The 18,612-nt window shown below is 39.7% G+C and overlaps 1 protein-coding gene across 12 annotated transcripts in view; it reads right to left on the bottom strand.

Moving 5' to 3' along the window:
• Window positions 1-18,612, bottom strand: part of KIF16B (kinesin family member 16B) — a 308,558-nt gene that overhangs the window by 152,024 nt on the left and 137,922 nt on the right. For all 12 annotated transcript variants that reach the window (XM_003905090.4, XM_003905091.4, XM_009216570.3 and 9 more), the window contains 3 exons: window positions 7,385-7,504; window positions 6,482-6,533; window positions 4,541-4,678 (listed from right to left, as the gene is read on the bottom strand). In XM_003905090.4, coding sequence (XP_003905139.2) covers window positions 4,541-4,678; window positions 6,482-6,533; window positions 7,385-7,504 — 310 coding nt within the window. The remainder of the gene's footprint in view (window positions 1-4,540; window positions 4,679-6,481; window positions 6,534-7,384; window positions 7,505-18,612) is intronic.

Raw genomic sequence — 18,612 nt, 5'->3', positions numbered from 1 at the left:
TATTTGTGATTTAAGAACTGCTTATACTAAAGAATTCCCCCAAAGTAATCTCAGTTCTATATAACTATAATATGTTTGGAATTTGTATACATAAATCAACACAGTTCAACAAATGTATACATTAAAAACTTTCAGTGTTTTACTAATAGATGACAATTCAAACACAAGAGGGATATTGCATAAGCAGAAGTCTCAAGATGGAAATATATTTTTCCAAATGAAAATAAATCAAATGAAATTAGAATCTAACTCCTCAAATTATATTTTAGCACAACAAAACTATCCTACAATTTCTTTAAAAAGTTAATAAGCACACATAGTAAAAACACACTCCAATGAAAATAGAGATTAAAACATATTATAAAACAATAAACATCAAAACTGTGTGATACCAGTTCAAAAATGAAAACACAGAGTACTGGAACAGGAAGGCCAAGAAATAGACATAATGCTGTATGTGTTTTCATTTTAGGTAAAGCGAGTTTCTTCAAAAGGGAGATGACTATAAGCAGGGAAAGGTTATAATAAATGGCATACCAATATGGGGAAGAAAAAAGTTGGAGCTATGCTTTATAAACCAACGAACCCCAGGTGTATTAAACAAATATTTCAAAAAAAATCCTGAAAAATAAAATAATTAAATCACAGGGAAAATAAAAACAAACGTTGACTAGTTCTGTGGCAGAGTTTAAAATTACCAAAGAAAACACAAACAACAGATTAAAGCACATGAAAAGTTGATTTTAAAAGTAACAAAATTACATTTAAGTAGAAAACACTACAAGAGTGACAAAATAACTAAAATCAAATATGAGAAAGCAGTTACAAGGAGTTATAAAGTTTTATGGAGTGTACACTCAATCAGGGGAAAACACACATGCTTTACTTCCCACGATTCTGAGAGGCAATAGTGACCTTGTTCTACTCATGTATTAATAATTTTGAAAACCAGTACAAGCCTCTTGTAAAAATCCTGTAACAATAAACAAAGTGATTATAACAAGGTTACTTCCTTCTGACCTAACTGAAGGAGATGCAGCCAGTACATGGAGCTCTACTGTGTACATTCCTCTCTCCCTGGGAAAAGGAGACAGTCTGTCATCATAACCCTGTACCAGTCTGTACCAGCCTCTGCTGCCTGAAGGAACAGCAGCAGGACCTCTGTCTGAGGTTCCCACAGAGAACAGACAGGTGATGTGACTACAGTCTAGACTCCATGTACAGGATTCACTGAAGGGGTTGTCAGTAAATCGTGTTTTAACTGTGTATCTTCCCATTACTCCTGCTGTCAGCACTAGAGCCTGTGAGTTCCCAAGCATGGACTGCCTCTGAAGAGCCCTACATGGTGACCTCTCATCTGCCAGCCAATTATGGCCACTTTCTGGGCTGAAGGCAGATATAGCCTCCCACCACAACTAATCCTGCTGCCGGAAATAACCTGCCACTCCATTCTACATTGCCAGAGCCCTTGTCCCATTGCAAAAAAGCAGGAAATGCTGCATTGGTAATAATCACTGAGGGATCACTGAGTGCTCACTGCTTTGGGCTGGTCATCTACAACTGCTGACCTCTGATCTTCCTGGCCAGCTCCAGAGTACTCACATATTTCCCCTGCTCAACTTACCTTTATAAAGTCGAAAAAACAGATGGAGAGATGAATGGTTGGGTGGATGGATGTGGATGTGTACCCAGGTTGGTGCTCCATCAGCTGCTGTTAGAGCATCTTTGACAGACATTATGCACCTCCTCCAAAAGCATAACGTCCTTGGTCCACGCTATGTCTCCTTCATTTCTGAGGTACCTCCCTGCAACTGACTTCTGCTTACAAACTTGGCTAACCCAAAATAAACTACATGCTTTCCAGCCCCCATCTCTCCAATTCCTACGTCACAACAGACTCAATTATATAGTGCGCAACTATTAAAAACTGTAATTATAAAGACTATGTATAACATATGACATACAAAAAGGGGCCTAAACATGCCAATGTCTTTCTTTCCCTCATTCTTACATAGTTCATCCCAAAAACTACTAGGCAGGCAAGAGCAAAGTAGGCATCAGCATGAGAGTGGAGGCAAATGGCCTGGGCTGAGAAAAGTTTCTGCACTATGGAAGGGTGAGGGCCGTGATAGCCAAGCATAGCCATGCTCGTGGTCTGAGCAAGAAGAGGAGGGTCTCAGTGTGAGGAGGAGGGCAGAATAACAGTATATGGTTTACATAATGGAAGCCAGGTTCATCACTGTCAGAAAAAGGAGCTAGGAATAAGTGAGAAAACTACAATTAACCCTATGATATTGGGTTGGGATTAGAAGTATTGGTGTATTGGTATAAACTCCTCGTTAGCAATATAGATACTGAAATACAGATATTTCAGACTACCAATATAAATAGATATAGAAGTACAGTTGTAAAAGTTGTACACAAACACAAACACACACACATTTTCCTAGCTCTGTTCACAGAAAGGATATGGAAGCAGTGACACTCCAGTAGCAATGAACACACCTGGTTGCTAAATATCATTCTGTACCAAAAGGAACCAGGGCTCCTTGGAGAATTGGTTAGCTTGAGGAAAGTACAAGATGAGTCTGGAATATCTTGTGTCAGAAAGTAATGAAGTGCTTACAGAACAATGAGGACAAGTGAAAGGACACGAGAGCCAGCTTGAAGAAACAGTGGCCAAATCTAGGACAACCTGATATTGAAATAAATAATGACAAAAAACAGACCAAAACCTAGTAAATAAAATTGCAAGCTGTGTGACCCTTTAAATAGATAAATGGCAAGAAGAGAAAGTTCTTACAATGAAAATCCAACTAATAAGTGTAGAAAGAATGACGAATTTTTTTTTAAATCACCATTTGGCAACAACCATCAGAATAACAATTAATTCAGCCAAAAATAAAAAAATAAAAAAGAATGCATTCTAAAACCAGTGGGTGAAAGTGGTAATATTCCATAATGGAATGGAAAATTTACAATATCAAAGTACCTTCAATCTCAAAGTACTTTCCCACATACTTACTAATAACAAAGAAGAAAAGAGTAACTCCCCACTGGGGAGGCCTGGCAGCTGCACCTTAGTTGAGTGATCAAAGTGAACATCGTCAGTCGTGGGACAAATGGAAACCGTATAATGAGATATGAGAAAAACAGCATCATTTCTCTGATATTCCTGCCAAAGATGCATATTAGTCTAATCATAAGGGGACACAGTCCATTCTCACACTTCTATAAAGAACTACTTGAGACTGCATAATTTATGGAGAAAAGAGGTTTAATTGATTTCCAGTTCCACAGGCTTACCAGGAAGCATGACTGGGAGGCCTCAGGAAACTTACAGTCATGGCAGAAGGCAAAGGGGAAGCAAGGCATGTCTTCTCATGGCAACAGGAGAGGGGGTCGGGGGGAAGTGCCACACACTTTTAAATCATCAGATCTCACAAGAACTCACTCACTATCAAGAGAACAGCACGGGGGAAATCCACCCCCATGATCCAATCACCTCCCACCAGGTCCCTCCTCCAATATTGGGAATTACAATTCAACATGAGATCTGGGTGGGGACACAGGGCCAAAACACATCAACAGATGAATCCTACATTTATGTAGAGGGACATTCTACAACATATCTGACCTACTGTTTACAAAACTGCCAAAGTCATAAAAGTCCCTCCTCTGATATTGGAAATTACAATTCAACATGAGATTTGGGTGGGGACACAGAGCCAAACCATATCAACAGGTGAATCCTACACTTATGTAGAGGGACATTCTACAGTATCTCTGACCTACTGTTTTCAAAACTGCCAAAGTCATCAAAGTCTAGGAAAGGTCAAGGAAAAGTTCAGGACTGAAAGAGAATAGAGAGAGGTAACAACCAAATGCCATACAGGAAATAGAATTAAATATGGGACCCACAAGGAACACTGTTGGGACAAATGGCACGACTTGAATGAGGTCTGAGGATCCAATGTTAGAAATGTATCAGTGTTAGTGTCCTAATGTAGATGTTAGTGTTTAAAGGAAATACATAATGAAGTATTTAAGGATGGCAGGACACTATTTACTTTCCAATAATTTTGAAATTAAAAAGTTCTTGGTACTATTCTTGCAACTTTTCTATGATATTCAAGTTATTTTCAAAACAAAAAATAGACATGATACCAAATCCTCTATGTATGTTACAATTATAACTATTAAGATGAATATAAATAATAGAAATAAAATTATTAAAAGAAACCATTGTGTTAAGGTTTTGCATTTGAGGGGTACTTTTTAACTTAAAAAATTCCTTTAATGTCTTATTTCCGTAAGAACAACTTTTCAGATAATTGTTCACATTTAATTAAACAAGACAATGGGTATTATAAAAAAGTCCTCCAGCCAAACAGAAGAGGAACAGCCTATTGAAGCAGTCTCACCCTTTTTATACCTAATCAGCAATTAATTCTAAGAGGCACATGTTCCCCCATTGCCTAGCTAACTTGTTTTCTCACAACAATATATACAAAGATCTCTGAAAATTAAAATGAGATACCTTGATTTAGATGTGTGGCTTCCATGATCTGAACACCATTCACAGAGCACTGGGACCCACTCAAGGGTATCAGAGTCACTGTCCCCCCAATATTTTCAAAGATGCAATGCTCACTCTCCAGGTCAAGGCCATGAAGAACTAAAGCGGAAAAACAAAGTAGAAAGAATTTTTCCCCCTTTTGTATCTACTGCAATGATTCCCAGCAATTTATCTATCAATTTATTTATTTTCCTTTTGAATACTCCACGTAAGTATCAAAATAAATAAATACAATTTATTTATTTTCCTTTTGATACTCCACATAAGTATCATGAAGTGAACATTTATGTTTAGTGAAAAAACCGAACTTCAGGAGCTCATGACATTCACTGATAGGACTGGAAGATCCTTAGAATGTTCTTCAAGGGGTCTGGACATTACCTTTGTAAGAAAATCAGTTCTGGGATGTTAACTCATTTCATCTTTGCGGAGAAAACAGTTGAGTAACTTGTTTTAACTGAATACCATGGAGTTGCCCTGTTTGATACTGAATAAATTTCCTCCATCAGCCCCCCAGAGGCCACAGAAAATAGAAGCAAAAGTGCTCCATGGGTCAAGGACTTACTGAGACCTCTGCACTAACAGGCACTGCACTCCAGGAGCAGAAACCCAAGGTGAACTTGGCATGACATGAATCTTGAAAAGCCCAAGAGGTCTTCAGAAGCCATACTGAGACACCTGTTGCCTAAGCCTGTGTCAATTCTGAGACGTCTCAGGGCATGCAGCTGCTGAAGTTTATCTATTCATGTATAACTCTCCTGGATTCTTGTTTGAAGAACGGTCAAACACAGATATGAGCATCTGTCAAATAAGCCTACATGATTGTAGGCACAGATCTTGGCTAGCGCCTTGGGAGTACAAGCCAACTAGTTTCCACTGGATCCACAAAATTGTACTACTGATCTGTGATCACAGAAAACGTGTGTTCTTACCACTTACCATCATTTATAGCTATCCCAAAGATCAAACACACAATTTAACAATTAGAAGAGGCCTGATGCCTAATTCTACTCAAAAATAGGTGAATCTGGGGACTTCTAGAAAATGGTTTTTATCTCTCTCAGTCTCACAATAAATAGTAAATATCAGGTTGGTGCAAAAGGAATTGCGGTTTTTGCCATTACTGTTGCACCAACCTAATACATGTAGGAACATGCTAGGATTGGCTCGATTAATAGCTTATACTTGGCAAGAAAGCAGGTTTGTTGCCAGCAATTCTAAAAGCAGTTGAGACAACATAATTCTTCCCCTGCCAATCCCTACCTTGCCACACACATATACACACCCACCACCAACACCACCAATTGCCTAAGTTATCCTCCTAAAGCCTGGAAGGACCTCATCTGTGTAGGCTAAGTCACTGATTATCTGTGAGTCCTGTGAAGACTTTCAGGAAACCCAAAAAGCCATGCTTCCACATGTGTGTATGCTGCGTTTTCTCCTACTTTCTGTTGTCATCTTTGTGAAGCCAAGTGTCTACAACCCTCCTCTTCAAAAGACCTATATCTTTTATCTGTGTCTGTTGGTATATTTCCATCAATCATTGTTCCATCGTGAGACAATGTAGAGTGATTTAAGTAACTGTGTTCCTCAAAGACCTGACAAGGTATGGAATGTAGGGTGGGGGAAAAGGTTTATTGGCCCATTGTATTCACCAAATTAGTTGTTCTGCATTATTCATTTGAGTTGTATTCTAAATTACAGAAATATATATATATATATATACACGTATATATATACACACACACACATATATATATACACACACATACATACTGACCAACACTGTACTTGAAAAATAATTTTCTATAATTACTTCAATGTCAGTCATTCAAAAAGATTCTTCCTTGAACACAACCTTAAAAAAATCATTGGGAAGAGATCACTGACAAATATGCTCACCAATATCTTGCTCCGTGGAAGCATCTTCTCTACCAACATAGGTCTGACCTTCCTGGGAAGAAAAGCCAAGCAAAATGTTTTAGTAAGAAGAGAAGGAATAGCTTGTTTCTTCATGTTTCATTTAAGCCCAAACAACATAGTGACCAATGGGATGAACAACACCCTGGCAGGCCACAGCTTCAACGGAACGAGAGCTCCCCACAGCTCTGTAAAAAAGCTCCAGTTGTCTGGAAAGGTTTAATGTACAGCAATGGTGAGGCCCTGCTGTGGCAGCGTCAACACTTTGCTCATGACAGGAATATCACTGATGTTCCTGATCCTTTCTGGGGAGGTTCTCCAGTGGCCATGATATTCTTTGTGTCTAAAGATATAGTTTATGCAAGTCTGCAAAACACAAACGCAGTAGCTTTCTCATTTTAAGTTATAGGTCAGAGAGGGCACTAAGGTCAAGGTCACAGAGGCACCCATTAATACTGATGCGGAATTCTGTACTCCCAAGATGAACTGCCTGCTTGGAACCAAGCCCAATAATGCAGGTGAGAAGCACAATTTCATAATTACCACCAGGGACCAGGAAACTGTACATACAACAAAATCCCCCCAGCTGTTTGCAACTTCTCTCCTTCAGTCTGTGTGCCTTTTTGTTCCTTACCTTCCTCTTGCTAATCCCACAGAATAGAAGGCAAACCAATGGCTCATCATTTAACTTTAGATAACAAGGGAACTTTAAATACCAAATCCCAATGAGCTGCTGAAAATCCCCAAAGGGCTCAAGGATTTGTCGTATATTCTTTAATTTAATTTAGTTGTGTTCATGACCATAGAATATTATAATAAACCTAGTTAGTGTCTAATGGAGAAACTGGAAACAAAATTAGAATGTTCCACTTAATCAGTTTCTACCTTTAAATGATACAAGATGATTCCAGTACTCAAAAGGTCATCATCGATGCCAATTAAATGAGGCAGTTCAGAATCCAAAACAACTCCAATCCCTTCTTTCCTGAGGGCTAGAGTTTGTTCCTGAAATTAAGAGGAAAAGAAAAAGAAAAGGTTACTTTGGGAAAAGAAAACTTCATATTAGGTGTTCTTCAGATTGTCAGAATGGGCAACATTTTATTTCTCATCTAAAAAACTGCAAGAAAAATGGACCTTAAACTTTGTGTTGAAATCCTGGCAGGTAGTAAGCAAAGTGAACCTGGAACATACAAAAAGCACAATATAAAATGAATTAAACTCATTGCCTGATATACAACCTCTTCAAAGCAAATCTTCCTTCAGAAAGGTTCTAGGAACATCCAAACTACAAAGTAAACTTTCTCACTCTTCAGAGCCTTTATGTCATTTAATATCAAGATGGCGCCTTAGTTGATGGTTTTCTCTCCACTTACCATGGCTGAACTGTGCATGGTCCTGAGAAGAAGCCTTCCTGTGCATTAGTTACCCTGCACCAGAAGAACCTGGCCCTCTGCCTCCTGTGCCATCAACTTCTCCTATCCACTGGATCATTCCCTGCTCTATATTAATATCAATCTGCTATTCACCTCCCATCCCCAACCCCCACCATGTCTTTCGGCCGTGCCTCTTCTTCTAGCTACCATCAATTTCTCTGTGCCTTTTAGAGAAAACTACCTCCAAAAATTTCCCTATACCTACAGTTCTTCAGTTCCTTCCCTCTCACCCTTTCTTGAACTTGCTCTATGAAGGCTATTGTCTTTGGGACTCTTCTTTACCAACACTGACTCTCTTGATGGTCTCTTTCTGTCTCTTGACTTTACCTGCCATCAATATGCTGATGACTCTCAAATTGCATCTTCAGGACAGATGTCTCCCTTAAGTCCCATACTCATACATACCGTATATACGAGTATACCATATGTGTGTGTGTGTGTGTGTGTGTGTGTGTGTGTATACCAACCCAACTCAGTTTATCTATGGAGACGTCAAACAGGCAGCACAAATTTAACACATTTAAAAACAAAACAAAACAAAAAAAAAACCTTGATTCTCTCTGCCTCCCAAACCTGCAGACTATCCTATCTCAGTAAATACCAACTTTTCCTGTTTGGCCTAAATACCATGCTTACACTTTGCCCCTTTCTTTCTCTAAACTCTACATATGTAGTGTTAACTCTACCTTCAAAATATGCCCAGAATCTGGTAACATCAAACCACCTGCAGCACGTGCCTCTGACCCAAACCATCGTCTTTCACCTGGGTTACTGCAATAATCCAGGTCACCACTCATGTGTCCCATGATATACACTCAACTCAGCAGCCAGAAGGCCATCAGGGCAGGTCACTCTTCTCCTCAGGTACTTTAAATAGCCTCCCATTTCAGTGAGACAAAAGCTAAGGTCTTTGTGATGTTCTACCAAATTCTACCTGATCTCATCCCGTGCTCACTTGCTCTCATCTCCTGCAGCTCTCCCTCTTGCTCACTCCTCTCCAGGGATACAGGCACCCTGCTGCTCTTCAAACTTGCCAGACTGCCCCATCTCCAGGATGCACTCACTGTGGTTCCTTCTGCCTTTGTGGTTGCTGTTTCCTCTGTCACTGCTATCCTTCTCTTCCCCTACAGTAGGGTTTCCGGACTGCGGCACAGCTGTCATTTCAGACCAGGTAATTCTTCATTCTTACGCACAGTAGGATATTTTGTAGCACCCTTGCCTCCACCCAATAGATGCTACCAACACATCCGACGTTCTGACAACCAAAAATGTCTCCAGACATTTGAGAAACATCGCCCTAGATACATACGTAACATGGTCCCTTCCTTCCTTCAGGTCTCTGCTCAAAAGCCACCCTCCCCATCACCCCATACAAAATAGCAGCCACCAATGTTCCTCATGGTGATTTCTCTCCTTGGGAATGGCAAGTATTTTATCTATATATATGTGTAAAATATTTTAAATATATATATAATATATATAAAATATATAAAGTTTATTACCTGTCCTCTGGCTAGAATGTAACGCAGTACCTAATTTCATGTCCCACACATCAATTAATATTTGCCAGCTGAAGGAATGAGTACATGCACAGAGTTCAGTGGAATGCAAAGGGAAGGTCAGAGGCAACCCTCAGGAAGAGAATGGGAGGCCCTATCTTAACATCAGACCCATCTGAGCCCAGACAAAAGACCTCTAAAGCCAAGCTTCTGGGGAAGTCTGAAGTAGAAAGCAGACAAATTCCAGAAAGTTGAAGGTAAAAGTTGCAGTCTTGAGGTTGGGCTGAACCAGGTTCAGACTAAATCATGTACAAGAGCATGATATTATGCTCCATGACTGTACGAGCAACAGTAAAGCCAGGTCCAACTACTAACTGGGGATCCTGGTCAGAGATGCTCCTGGAGAATCTCCTTCCCTCCCTGACTCCTACAGTCAGACGCAGTGACCAAGACACATCTCGGTAACTCCAACACTCCAACACCCAGCACTGCCCTAAACATAAACACGATTCCTTACAATCCTGGAATCAATAAATGTACTCTGTGTCATTTAAGCATTAAAACAACCTACAAAGTCTACCATTCGCTAGGTGATGGATTCAGAACTTCTCAAGCTAGTGTAAGACCATCAAAGCAAAACTCAAACCCTGTAGACAAGGGAACTCCTGAGAGGTTTCTGGGGCAGGGCGAAGAGAGAGAAGTCTCTCAGGCCTCTGCAGATATTTAAGTTTCAAATGCACACTGAAGACCTGAAGTCATGCGAGAGGGCAGTGAAATGAAGTAGCAAAAAAAAAAAAAAAAAAAAAAAAAAAAAGAGATGGCTTTAAAAAAAAAACATAAAAATCACAATGTGAAAGAAAGCAATTTAATTTAACAACCATTAAATAGATACGCAGAGAAAATGACCAATGCATAACTTAGATTCAAGAAAAGGAAATGAAGCGTGTCATTGTTCTTCAATTACTCCTCTTATCAGCCAACCTCCCATTCCATGGCTCAGAACCTCAGGCTTTGAGGCTGGAGACTTCAGTAACATTGATTTACTATAGCAAGGAACATGCAAATCTCAGCTAAACTGAGCACTCTCCATAAGCCAACCCCTACTCCTACCTCTCGGATATTAGCAGAATTCACGCTTTTTCCTCCTGACCATGAAATTCGAGCAGAAATGGGATGTGATTTTTTTTAAAGACATATATTACAGAGGAGAATTTAATCACACAGCTCTATTTCATCAAATGATGTCCTCATGGGAAGGTCTGGTAGCTCTGAACTGTGACCAAACTGCACACACAGTCAGCAGCCCCATGGCAATGAATTATTACAGGCCTCTAGGTCCACATGAAAAGGAAAGTGACCATTCTCACAAGTCCAGAGGCATGTGTATTTTCTTTCTGCACAAAAGTGGACAATGACCCCCCTACCCCCCAAAATGCAATATTTCAAACTTTAATAGCTCCCACTCAAACTAGAGAAATTGCTTTGGACTACATCCCAGTTTAGTTTAATATTCTTTCTTTTATTAACCATTGAGAAACACTTTGTTTTTCCTTGAAATAAGACTTTGAAAGGCACTGGAAATTCATAGTTTCAGAGCCATTAGGTCAAAAGTTTTACTTGTTCCCACCCATCCCCAGCATGTACACACACACACAGACACACACACACACACTCACACACACACACACTCATATACACTTCCATACATATAATGGGTAAAATCTGAATTAAGAGGAAGTTTTCCAGGATTGCAAGTGGGGAAGGATGAATTTATGATTAATGCTGCCCTAAAGCTCTATGACATTCAAGCTGCATTCAACTACATGATATTATAAAAGTGTCACCTCATAAAACTGGAAACGAGGGTTTAAATCATTGTTCAAGTGAAAAAGTAATTTCAGACAAAAATATCTATCACGTATAAAATATTTATTGAGTGGCATCTACTGTTATACATAATTTATGAAACACCTCTTGGATAAGATGGAATACTTAACATAGAAGAGTGGGCCACCCTCCCCCAACTCCAGACACAGAATCCCAAAGAAATCAAGGTAAAATATGTATACTTGTATATATTTTACATTGAAACAAAGATTTCGGCAACCATGCTTATTTGGAATAAAAAAAAAAAGCCCATAAACTGACTAAAACTGTCAAAACATAGCATCAGTTTATTTTAAGCATCATGTTCACAACATTTACAAATGATATGCTCCATACGTTTTTCTTCAACCTCCAGGCATCTATTCAGGTGAAATCCATCTGAATTTAAAACATATGCCCTTTGCTGGGACAGTCACAGAATCACTTCTGCCCCTTCCGGTGGCTCTGGTGATTGCAGGCAGGGCTGCCCAGATCCCGCGGGAAGACCAGAGGAGGACTCGGCTCAATGCGCAAGGCCCCTGTAACCACCATAATGGTTTATGAGAGTAAGCAGGGAGTCTAGCTCTTTTAATCACAACCACATCCTCAGTGCCCAGCACTTGCCTTACAAAACTCCACAACTTTCTTGAATAGGTAAGTGAAAACAATACAAAAACTTACCAACAACAAAAATCTATTTTTGTTTTTCCTCTTAGAAAGACTACCTGGGATCTAGATCATACTTGGAAAAAACTGGGAAAAGTCTGACAGTGTGTCTGCCCCACGTAAATTAAGATCTCTTTAGGAATAACAACTATTTGTCTTCACAGAGTATGTTAGGTGAAGGTAGCTGCAGCAGGCACACAGTAGTTACTTACTAAGTGCTGATTATTTGGTACTATAGGGAGTGAATTCTAAGTGGCACTTCTTTTTTTTTTTTTCTGGACAAGAATGAAATGTCAGAATCTTTTCGTGAAAATTTATGCAACAGAGAATTATATATTTCACCAGCGAGTAGAATTTTGTAGTTGACTCACATCATAAAGTGCACATAATTTCTGCAAACCCGACTACAAACACAGCAGATGTCTGGGGGCTGGGGACTGGGGACAATCAGGGCTTACAGCATATGTCCAGTGTGGGTATGAGGATGGGGATGAAGTCAGATAGCCAGAAAGATGTCGATAAAAAATAAAATTATCCTCTAGTAAAACTACTTTTTAATTTTAAAAAGTTGTATGTGATTTTATTTAAATTTAACAGAATGAAAAGAAACTATTTCAACCATGTTTCTTTATTATTAATACAAGAGGTATTTCCTAAAATACTCTTGTGAGCCAAGAGGTTATGAAACATATTCACACTGCATACACATTTTTCATAAGTGTTTCAGTTTTAAGCACCATTACCTGAGTCTGTACCAGTTCGAGAACGTTGCTTCTTGCCTTGGCATCTGAATGACATGGTAGCTGTGTCAATATGGGGCGGCCACATGGTGCATGTTGGGCAGTACAGTACTTTCTTTCCTCAGAAGGTTAAAGACATGGCTCCACCCTTTTCAAAAACTGAATGCTACTCTAAAAAAATTAAGCTAGTCTGACTTTTAGTCCACAGCAGACAATTTGGTTTTAGGTCTGGATATTTAAAGAGTTTCTTCTTTATCCTTGAAATTCAGTGGCTTAATTGGGATAGATCTCAGTGCTGAACATCTTCTACTCTATATTTTCCTGGAACACAACACATTCTTCTGACCTGCAGACTCAGTTCTTTCATCTACTTATTTTTCATTTCACAAAGCTTGTCTTATTTTCCATTTTCTATTTCATTTGTTGACAGTCTACTTTAAGAACACCAATTGTCCTTATATTACACTGGTCTTTGTCTTCTATTTCCTTCACCTTCTGATTGCTTTACTATCTTGATCACTCCATTTATGTTCAATGGGCCTAACAAGCCTTTATTCTCTTAGTAATCTGATTTTCAGTGGCGTCTATTCTTTTCCTTGATATTTTCTAATATTATGTATTAGTCCTGCAATAATGTTGTATTGGGCCTCAGAGGCTTTCTTTATTCTACAATCTCTCTTTTTTCATCTCAGTTTGCTTTTTATTACCACCTTGCTTTGTTTATTGAATTCATGTTTCTCATTCATTTGTTCCACAGAATGAAACAATTCTGAGGAATTCCCTTCTCTCCTGTGAAGTGTGTTTTCATCTATATTGGGATCTTTTATCTTTTGCAGGCTATATTTCTCGTCTTTCTTGTTCTCTACCTGCCCATCTGCCCATCTGTCCATCCACCCATAGCTATAGTTATGTTTATAAAATTGTTCTACTTTTTTTTCATCTTGTATATGCTTAGGTGCAAATATTCCATGTGCTCTAACATAGGATAGGAAACCCCTCGACACTTGCCTGGCCGTATCTGTGACATTTCTAGTTGACTGAGTAGTCTGCAGTCTACCCACTTTTCTCTAGTGACATGGAGTGACAGAGGGCCACATCTCACCTGAGGCACTGCAAGCTTTGTTTGAGTCCCAGCCCTCTCTTCCTGGGCTCCCTAATGACTGGGAAGGGGTCCTCTTCCCAGGGGTAGGGAAAGGGCAGGACGACCTCGAGTTTCCCCAGGCCTTCACTTACAAGAGACAGTCAGCTCAGCTCTCACTTCATTCCAGTTACCACCACTGGCCATCGCTATTACTCCTCAGTAACAATAGGAAAATCAATTCTGTTCCTTCGATTTGAGGGTACAGTGGGGGGAATTTTGGGTTCATCACTGAATCAGCTTCTCAGGTGCAGGTTTAGGAATATCCCCTTCACAATCTTTCCTTTTCCCCAGCAGCCACTCATGATCTTTTCTCACATGCTTCCTCTTAGTGACTTCACAGTAGTACTGCTGCTCAGGCTTGTATGTTTGTTATGCTTTTTATTATTTCTTCATTTCCTTGAAATCTGTGATGGAATCACCAACTGGTTTTTTAACATTGAAGACAAGAATAGCATTAAAAGGCTACAAAAGGGAAGGATGAAAACAAGCGGTGCTCCAGGTTTTAGGAGATTTCTTGAGCAAAGATACAAAGGCTAAAAACATGTGCACACAGTCATCCCCCGATATCTATGGGGGACTGGTTCCTGGACTCCTGAGGATACCAAATCCAAGGATGCTTAAGTCTCTCATGTAAAATGGCGTACTACTTGCACATAACCTATGTATATGCTTCTGTATACTTTAAATCATCTCTAGATTACTTGTCATACCAAATACAATGTAAGTGTGATGTAAATAGTTATTATACTATATTGTTTAGGGAATAATGACAAGAAAAAAGTCTGTACATGTTCAGTACAGGCAGAACCATCATAGGTCTAACAACATAATACATATCAGCAATAATATAGCATTTTCTCAATTTTTTTCTAATATTTTCAATCTGTGGTTGGTAAAATCCATGGATGCAGAACCTGCACATATGGAAGACCAATTGTATACACAAGGAACCACTGCACATCCAGTTTAGCTAGTAAACCTGCAAACATGGTCTGAAAAGCCAGGCAGATGAGTCATTATTTGATTCAGAACTGGGAAGGCATTGACAATTTTGAAAATAGGAATTGGTTGATACTTTATCAGATGAATCTGGCAGGATGTATAGGGTGAATAAGAACAGAGTAAAAAGGGGGATGGGATTAGAATGGAAGTGACAACTTGAGAGTCACTGGAGAGCTATGTGGATTCTATGTGACTAACAGTTTGGGTTGATGGACCTTAAGTAAAGACATTCTCCTCAACTGTTTTATTCCTCTTAATGAGAAATATGGAAACTGGAGATACAAAAAAAATTAAAGATGCCAAAAGATTTTTATTGCTAGGCAAAAAATATACTTATGTTTCCTTGTAATACTTTCCAGGGAACTCAGTAAGAAGATATTATTTATGTGTTAAAAATCACTCACAAATTTGACTAGCAAGTGGTGTCTAGTAACTTACATGTTTTTAATAATGTACAAATGCTAAAAGTCATTATCAGCTGGGCATGGTGGCTCATGCCTGTAATCCCAGTACTTTGGGAGGCTGAGATGGGCAGATCACTTGAGGTCAGGAGTTCAAGGATAGCCTGGAAAACATGGTAAAACCACTATCTACTAAAAACACACACACACAAAAAAATAGCCAGGTGTGGTGGTGTGCGCCTGTAGTCCCAGCTACTGGAGAGGCTGAGGCAGGAGAATCACTTGAACCTAGGAGGAGGAAGTTGAAGTGAGCCAAGATTGTGCCACTGTACTCCAGCCTGGGTGACAAAGCAAGACTCCGTCTCAAAAAAAAAAAAAAAGTCACTATCAACAAAAACCAATTAGCTCCGAAACCCTGAAAGTAAGCAACAAGCTGGCATTCATCCAGAAGCTACTGTTTCTCATACAGTAGGCCCCCTTGTATCTTAAGTTTTGCTTTCCCTGGTTTCAGTTACCCAATGTCAACTGTGGTCCAAACATAGGTGAGTACAGTACAGTAAGCTATTTTGAGAGAGAGACTATTAACATAACTTTTATTACAGTATAATGTTATCACTGTTCTATTACTATTGTTCATCTCTTACTGTGTCTAATTTATAAATTAAACTTTACCATAGGTATATACATACAGCGAAAACAGTGTATATAGGGTTCATATTGTTTGCAATGTCAGGCAACCACTGGAGGGCTTGGAGTATATCCTCTGCAGAGAAGCAGGGGTCTATTGTATTCTCTTTTCCACATAGGAAGAATCATGTCCATCTAACAAAGTAGAAACAGCCACCAAGATTACTAGGAAGTCAGCGAAGCTCTGTCAACTGCCTCAACCACCATCCTGGCTTTCTCCTCCTTTGATCCACACAACCTAAGCAAGTTATGATGAAAAGATGTTAAGAATCTCCTTCATCCTCCTCCAGGAAATGACTTTTTTATTTTTGCTGTGTTCCCAGAGAGTGACGATGTGAATAAAAACCATATTGGTAGGCCAGTAACATGTTCTATGTCCCGCAAAGTTGATTAGTAATATGTAACCCTTCAGGTAAGGGCTCTATTAATTATGATCTATGAATCACAATCAGATTTAAAAACAAACAAAAACAAAACAAAACAAAAACAAAAACGAGAAGGGAAAGAGCGGTCTGTGAACGTTAACAAATGGAAATCCACTGGGGATCAGACTCTGTTAGAACTAAGCTCCAGGAAGGAGGAAGTTCAGGTGGGAAGGCAGAGTTCACAATCCACAGCTTGGGAAAAAGAAGAATCAAGTGGGTCAGCCTAGAAGTCACCTTTGACTCCTCTCTTTACCTCAGACTTCACAGAGCTCTACCTCCATGATATGGTCTGAATCATCCACAACTTTCCATCTCCACTGCTACTGCCCTGGTCCCAGTAACCTCCACAGCCTGCCTGAGTCTCTGATATCCCCCAATTAGCCTTTCTGCTTCTCTTGCCACCCTATCATCTACTCTCCATATGGCAGCAGAGCCACCTTTTCAAAATATCAAGAGACCATGCATAAAACACTACAATGGTTTCCCATGCATTTGGAATAAAATGGTCACCATATCTCACTTAATCTTGCCCCTGCCCACCTCTCCAACCTCAACTCCCCTCCACTTTCTACCTGACAGTCACAGTGGCCTCCTCATTCCCACTGCAAGGCTCCTCCATGTGCTGTTTAGTCTGCCTGGAAAATTCTCCCCTAAATCTCCATGGCTTGCCCTTTCCTGTCAGTCTGCTCTATTGGGGACCAGAGACACCAATGAGTGAGACTGTATTAGTCCATTTTTGCACTGCTGACAAAGACATGCCAAAGACTGGGAAGAAAGAGGTTTGAATGGACTTACAGTTCCACGTGGCTGGGGAGCCCTCACAATCATGGAGGAAGGCAAGGAGGAGCAAGTCACATCTTACATGGATGGCAGCAGGCAAAGGGAGAGCTTGTGCAGGGAAACTCCACCTTATAATACCATCAGATCTTGTGAGACTTATTCGCTATCACGAGAACAGCACAGAAAAGACCTGCCCCCGTGACTCAATTACCTCCCACCAAGTCCCTCCCATAATATGTGGGAATTCAAGATGAGATTTGGGTGGAGACACAGCCAAACCATATCAGAGATGAACAAGGTCCCTGCTCAGACAAAGCTTATTCCCTATGCAAGTAACTCCACCCCTAATCCCAGACACACTCTGTCATTCCACCTGGCTTACTGTCTTTACAGCACTTAAAGTGATCAAAATTTCTCATACATTAGTTTATTTTCTGTCTGCCCCTCCAGAAAGCAAAGAATAGGTCCAAGCCAAGATGTCAAGCCCAGAGAAGGAGAGGTTAGGATGGGGTCAGTGAGAGCCAAACTATTAAAAACAATATCCAAGGCCAAGACTGTCTCTTATCAATCCCATTTTTAATGCTCCTTGCCAGTCAAAAGCAGCCCTTAAAACTCAAAACAATAGTTAATATGGCCAGAATAAGCCAGAAGCAAATATGGGAATTTTGTTAAAATGTTAACATTTAATTCTAATAAACTATCATCATAAATAATTTAATAACTGTCCCCAAAATCTGTACCTAGCATCACATCAGACAGGCACCTAATATGTCACTGAAAATGAACTAAAAATATAAAAGCCTTGCTTTTTCCATGACTTTAAAACAAGCCATATCACAATACCTATGGTTAAAACACACACACGTACGCACACACACACAGGCACACATTTAGAACCAATGTGGAAGAGTCACAGGACTCACCAGGGCAGAATTAGGAAGAGAAGGGTCTGGCTACCACCACACCACGGCACCAACAAACCTAGATGTCCTGGCCTTACTGGCAGTCAGCCCCTAAACAGTAAATATAATTAATACTGCCCTTTTAATGAACAGAAACTCTTGGGGCAGTTCAATTTCCACTACACTTCCCATTGCAGAACCATCGTTCTTTATTTAAATGCCAAATAGCTAAGTGTTGGCACACAGTTCAGAGAAGATGCTGTGTAGATCTTTCTGATGAAACAGTCCTCTCCGCTGGCTGAGCAAATCATCCAGATGTCGGTATTTAAATTATGCAAAACGCATAAAACCAATTAAAGAAATTACGTGTGAAAATATGCAAGAGCAAATTTCCTCACATTAATATTTAACTAGACTTTTTAAGTAGAGCAGCATCTTCTGATCACAAGTACTTTAGTATATTTAACCTAAATGGAAACCCAAAATATTCAGGATGGTTCGTCAGAAGATTCTACAAGGGCATTTTCTATATAATACAAACATTAACACAGGTAAAACAGTTAAGGGAAAG

This window comes from Papio anubis, chromosome 16 (assembly GCF_008728515.1).
Source record: "Papio anubis isolate 15944 chromosome 16, Panubis1.0, whole genome shotgun sequence".
In the NCBI taxonomy this organism is placed as follows: Eukaryota; Metazoa; Chordata; class Mammalia; order Primates; family Cercopithecidae; genus Papio; species Papio anubis.
This window is presented reverse-complemented; position numbering and strand designations above follow the sequence as displayed.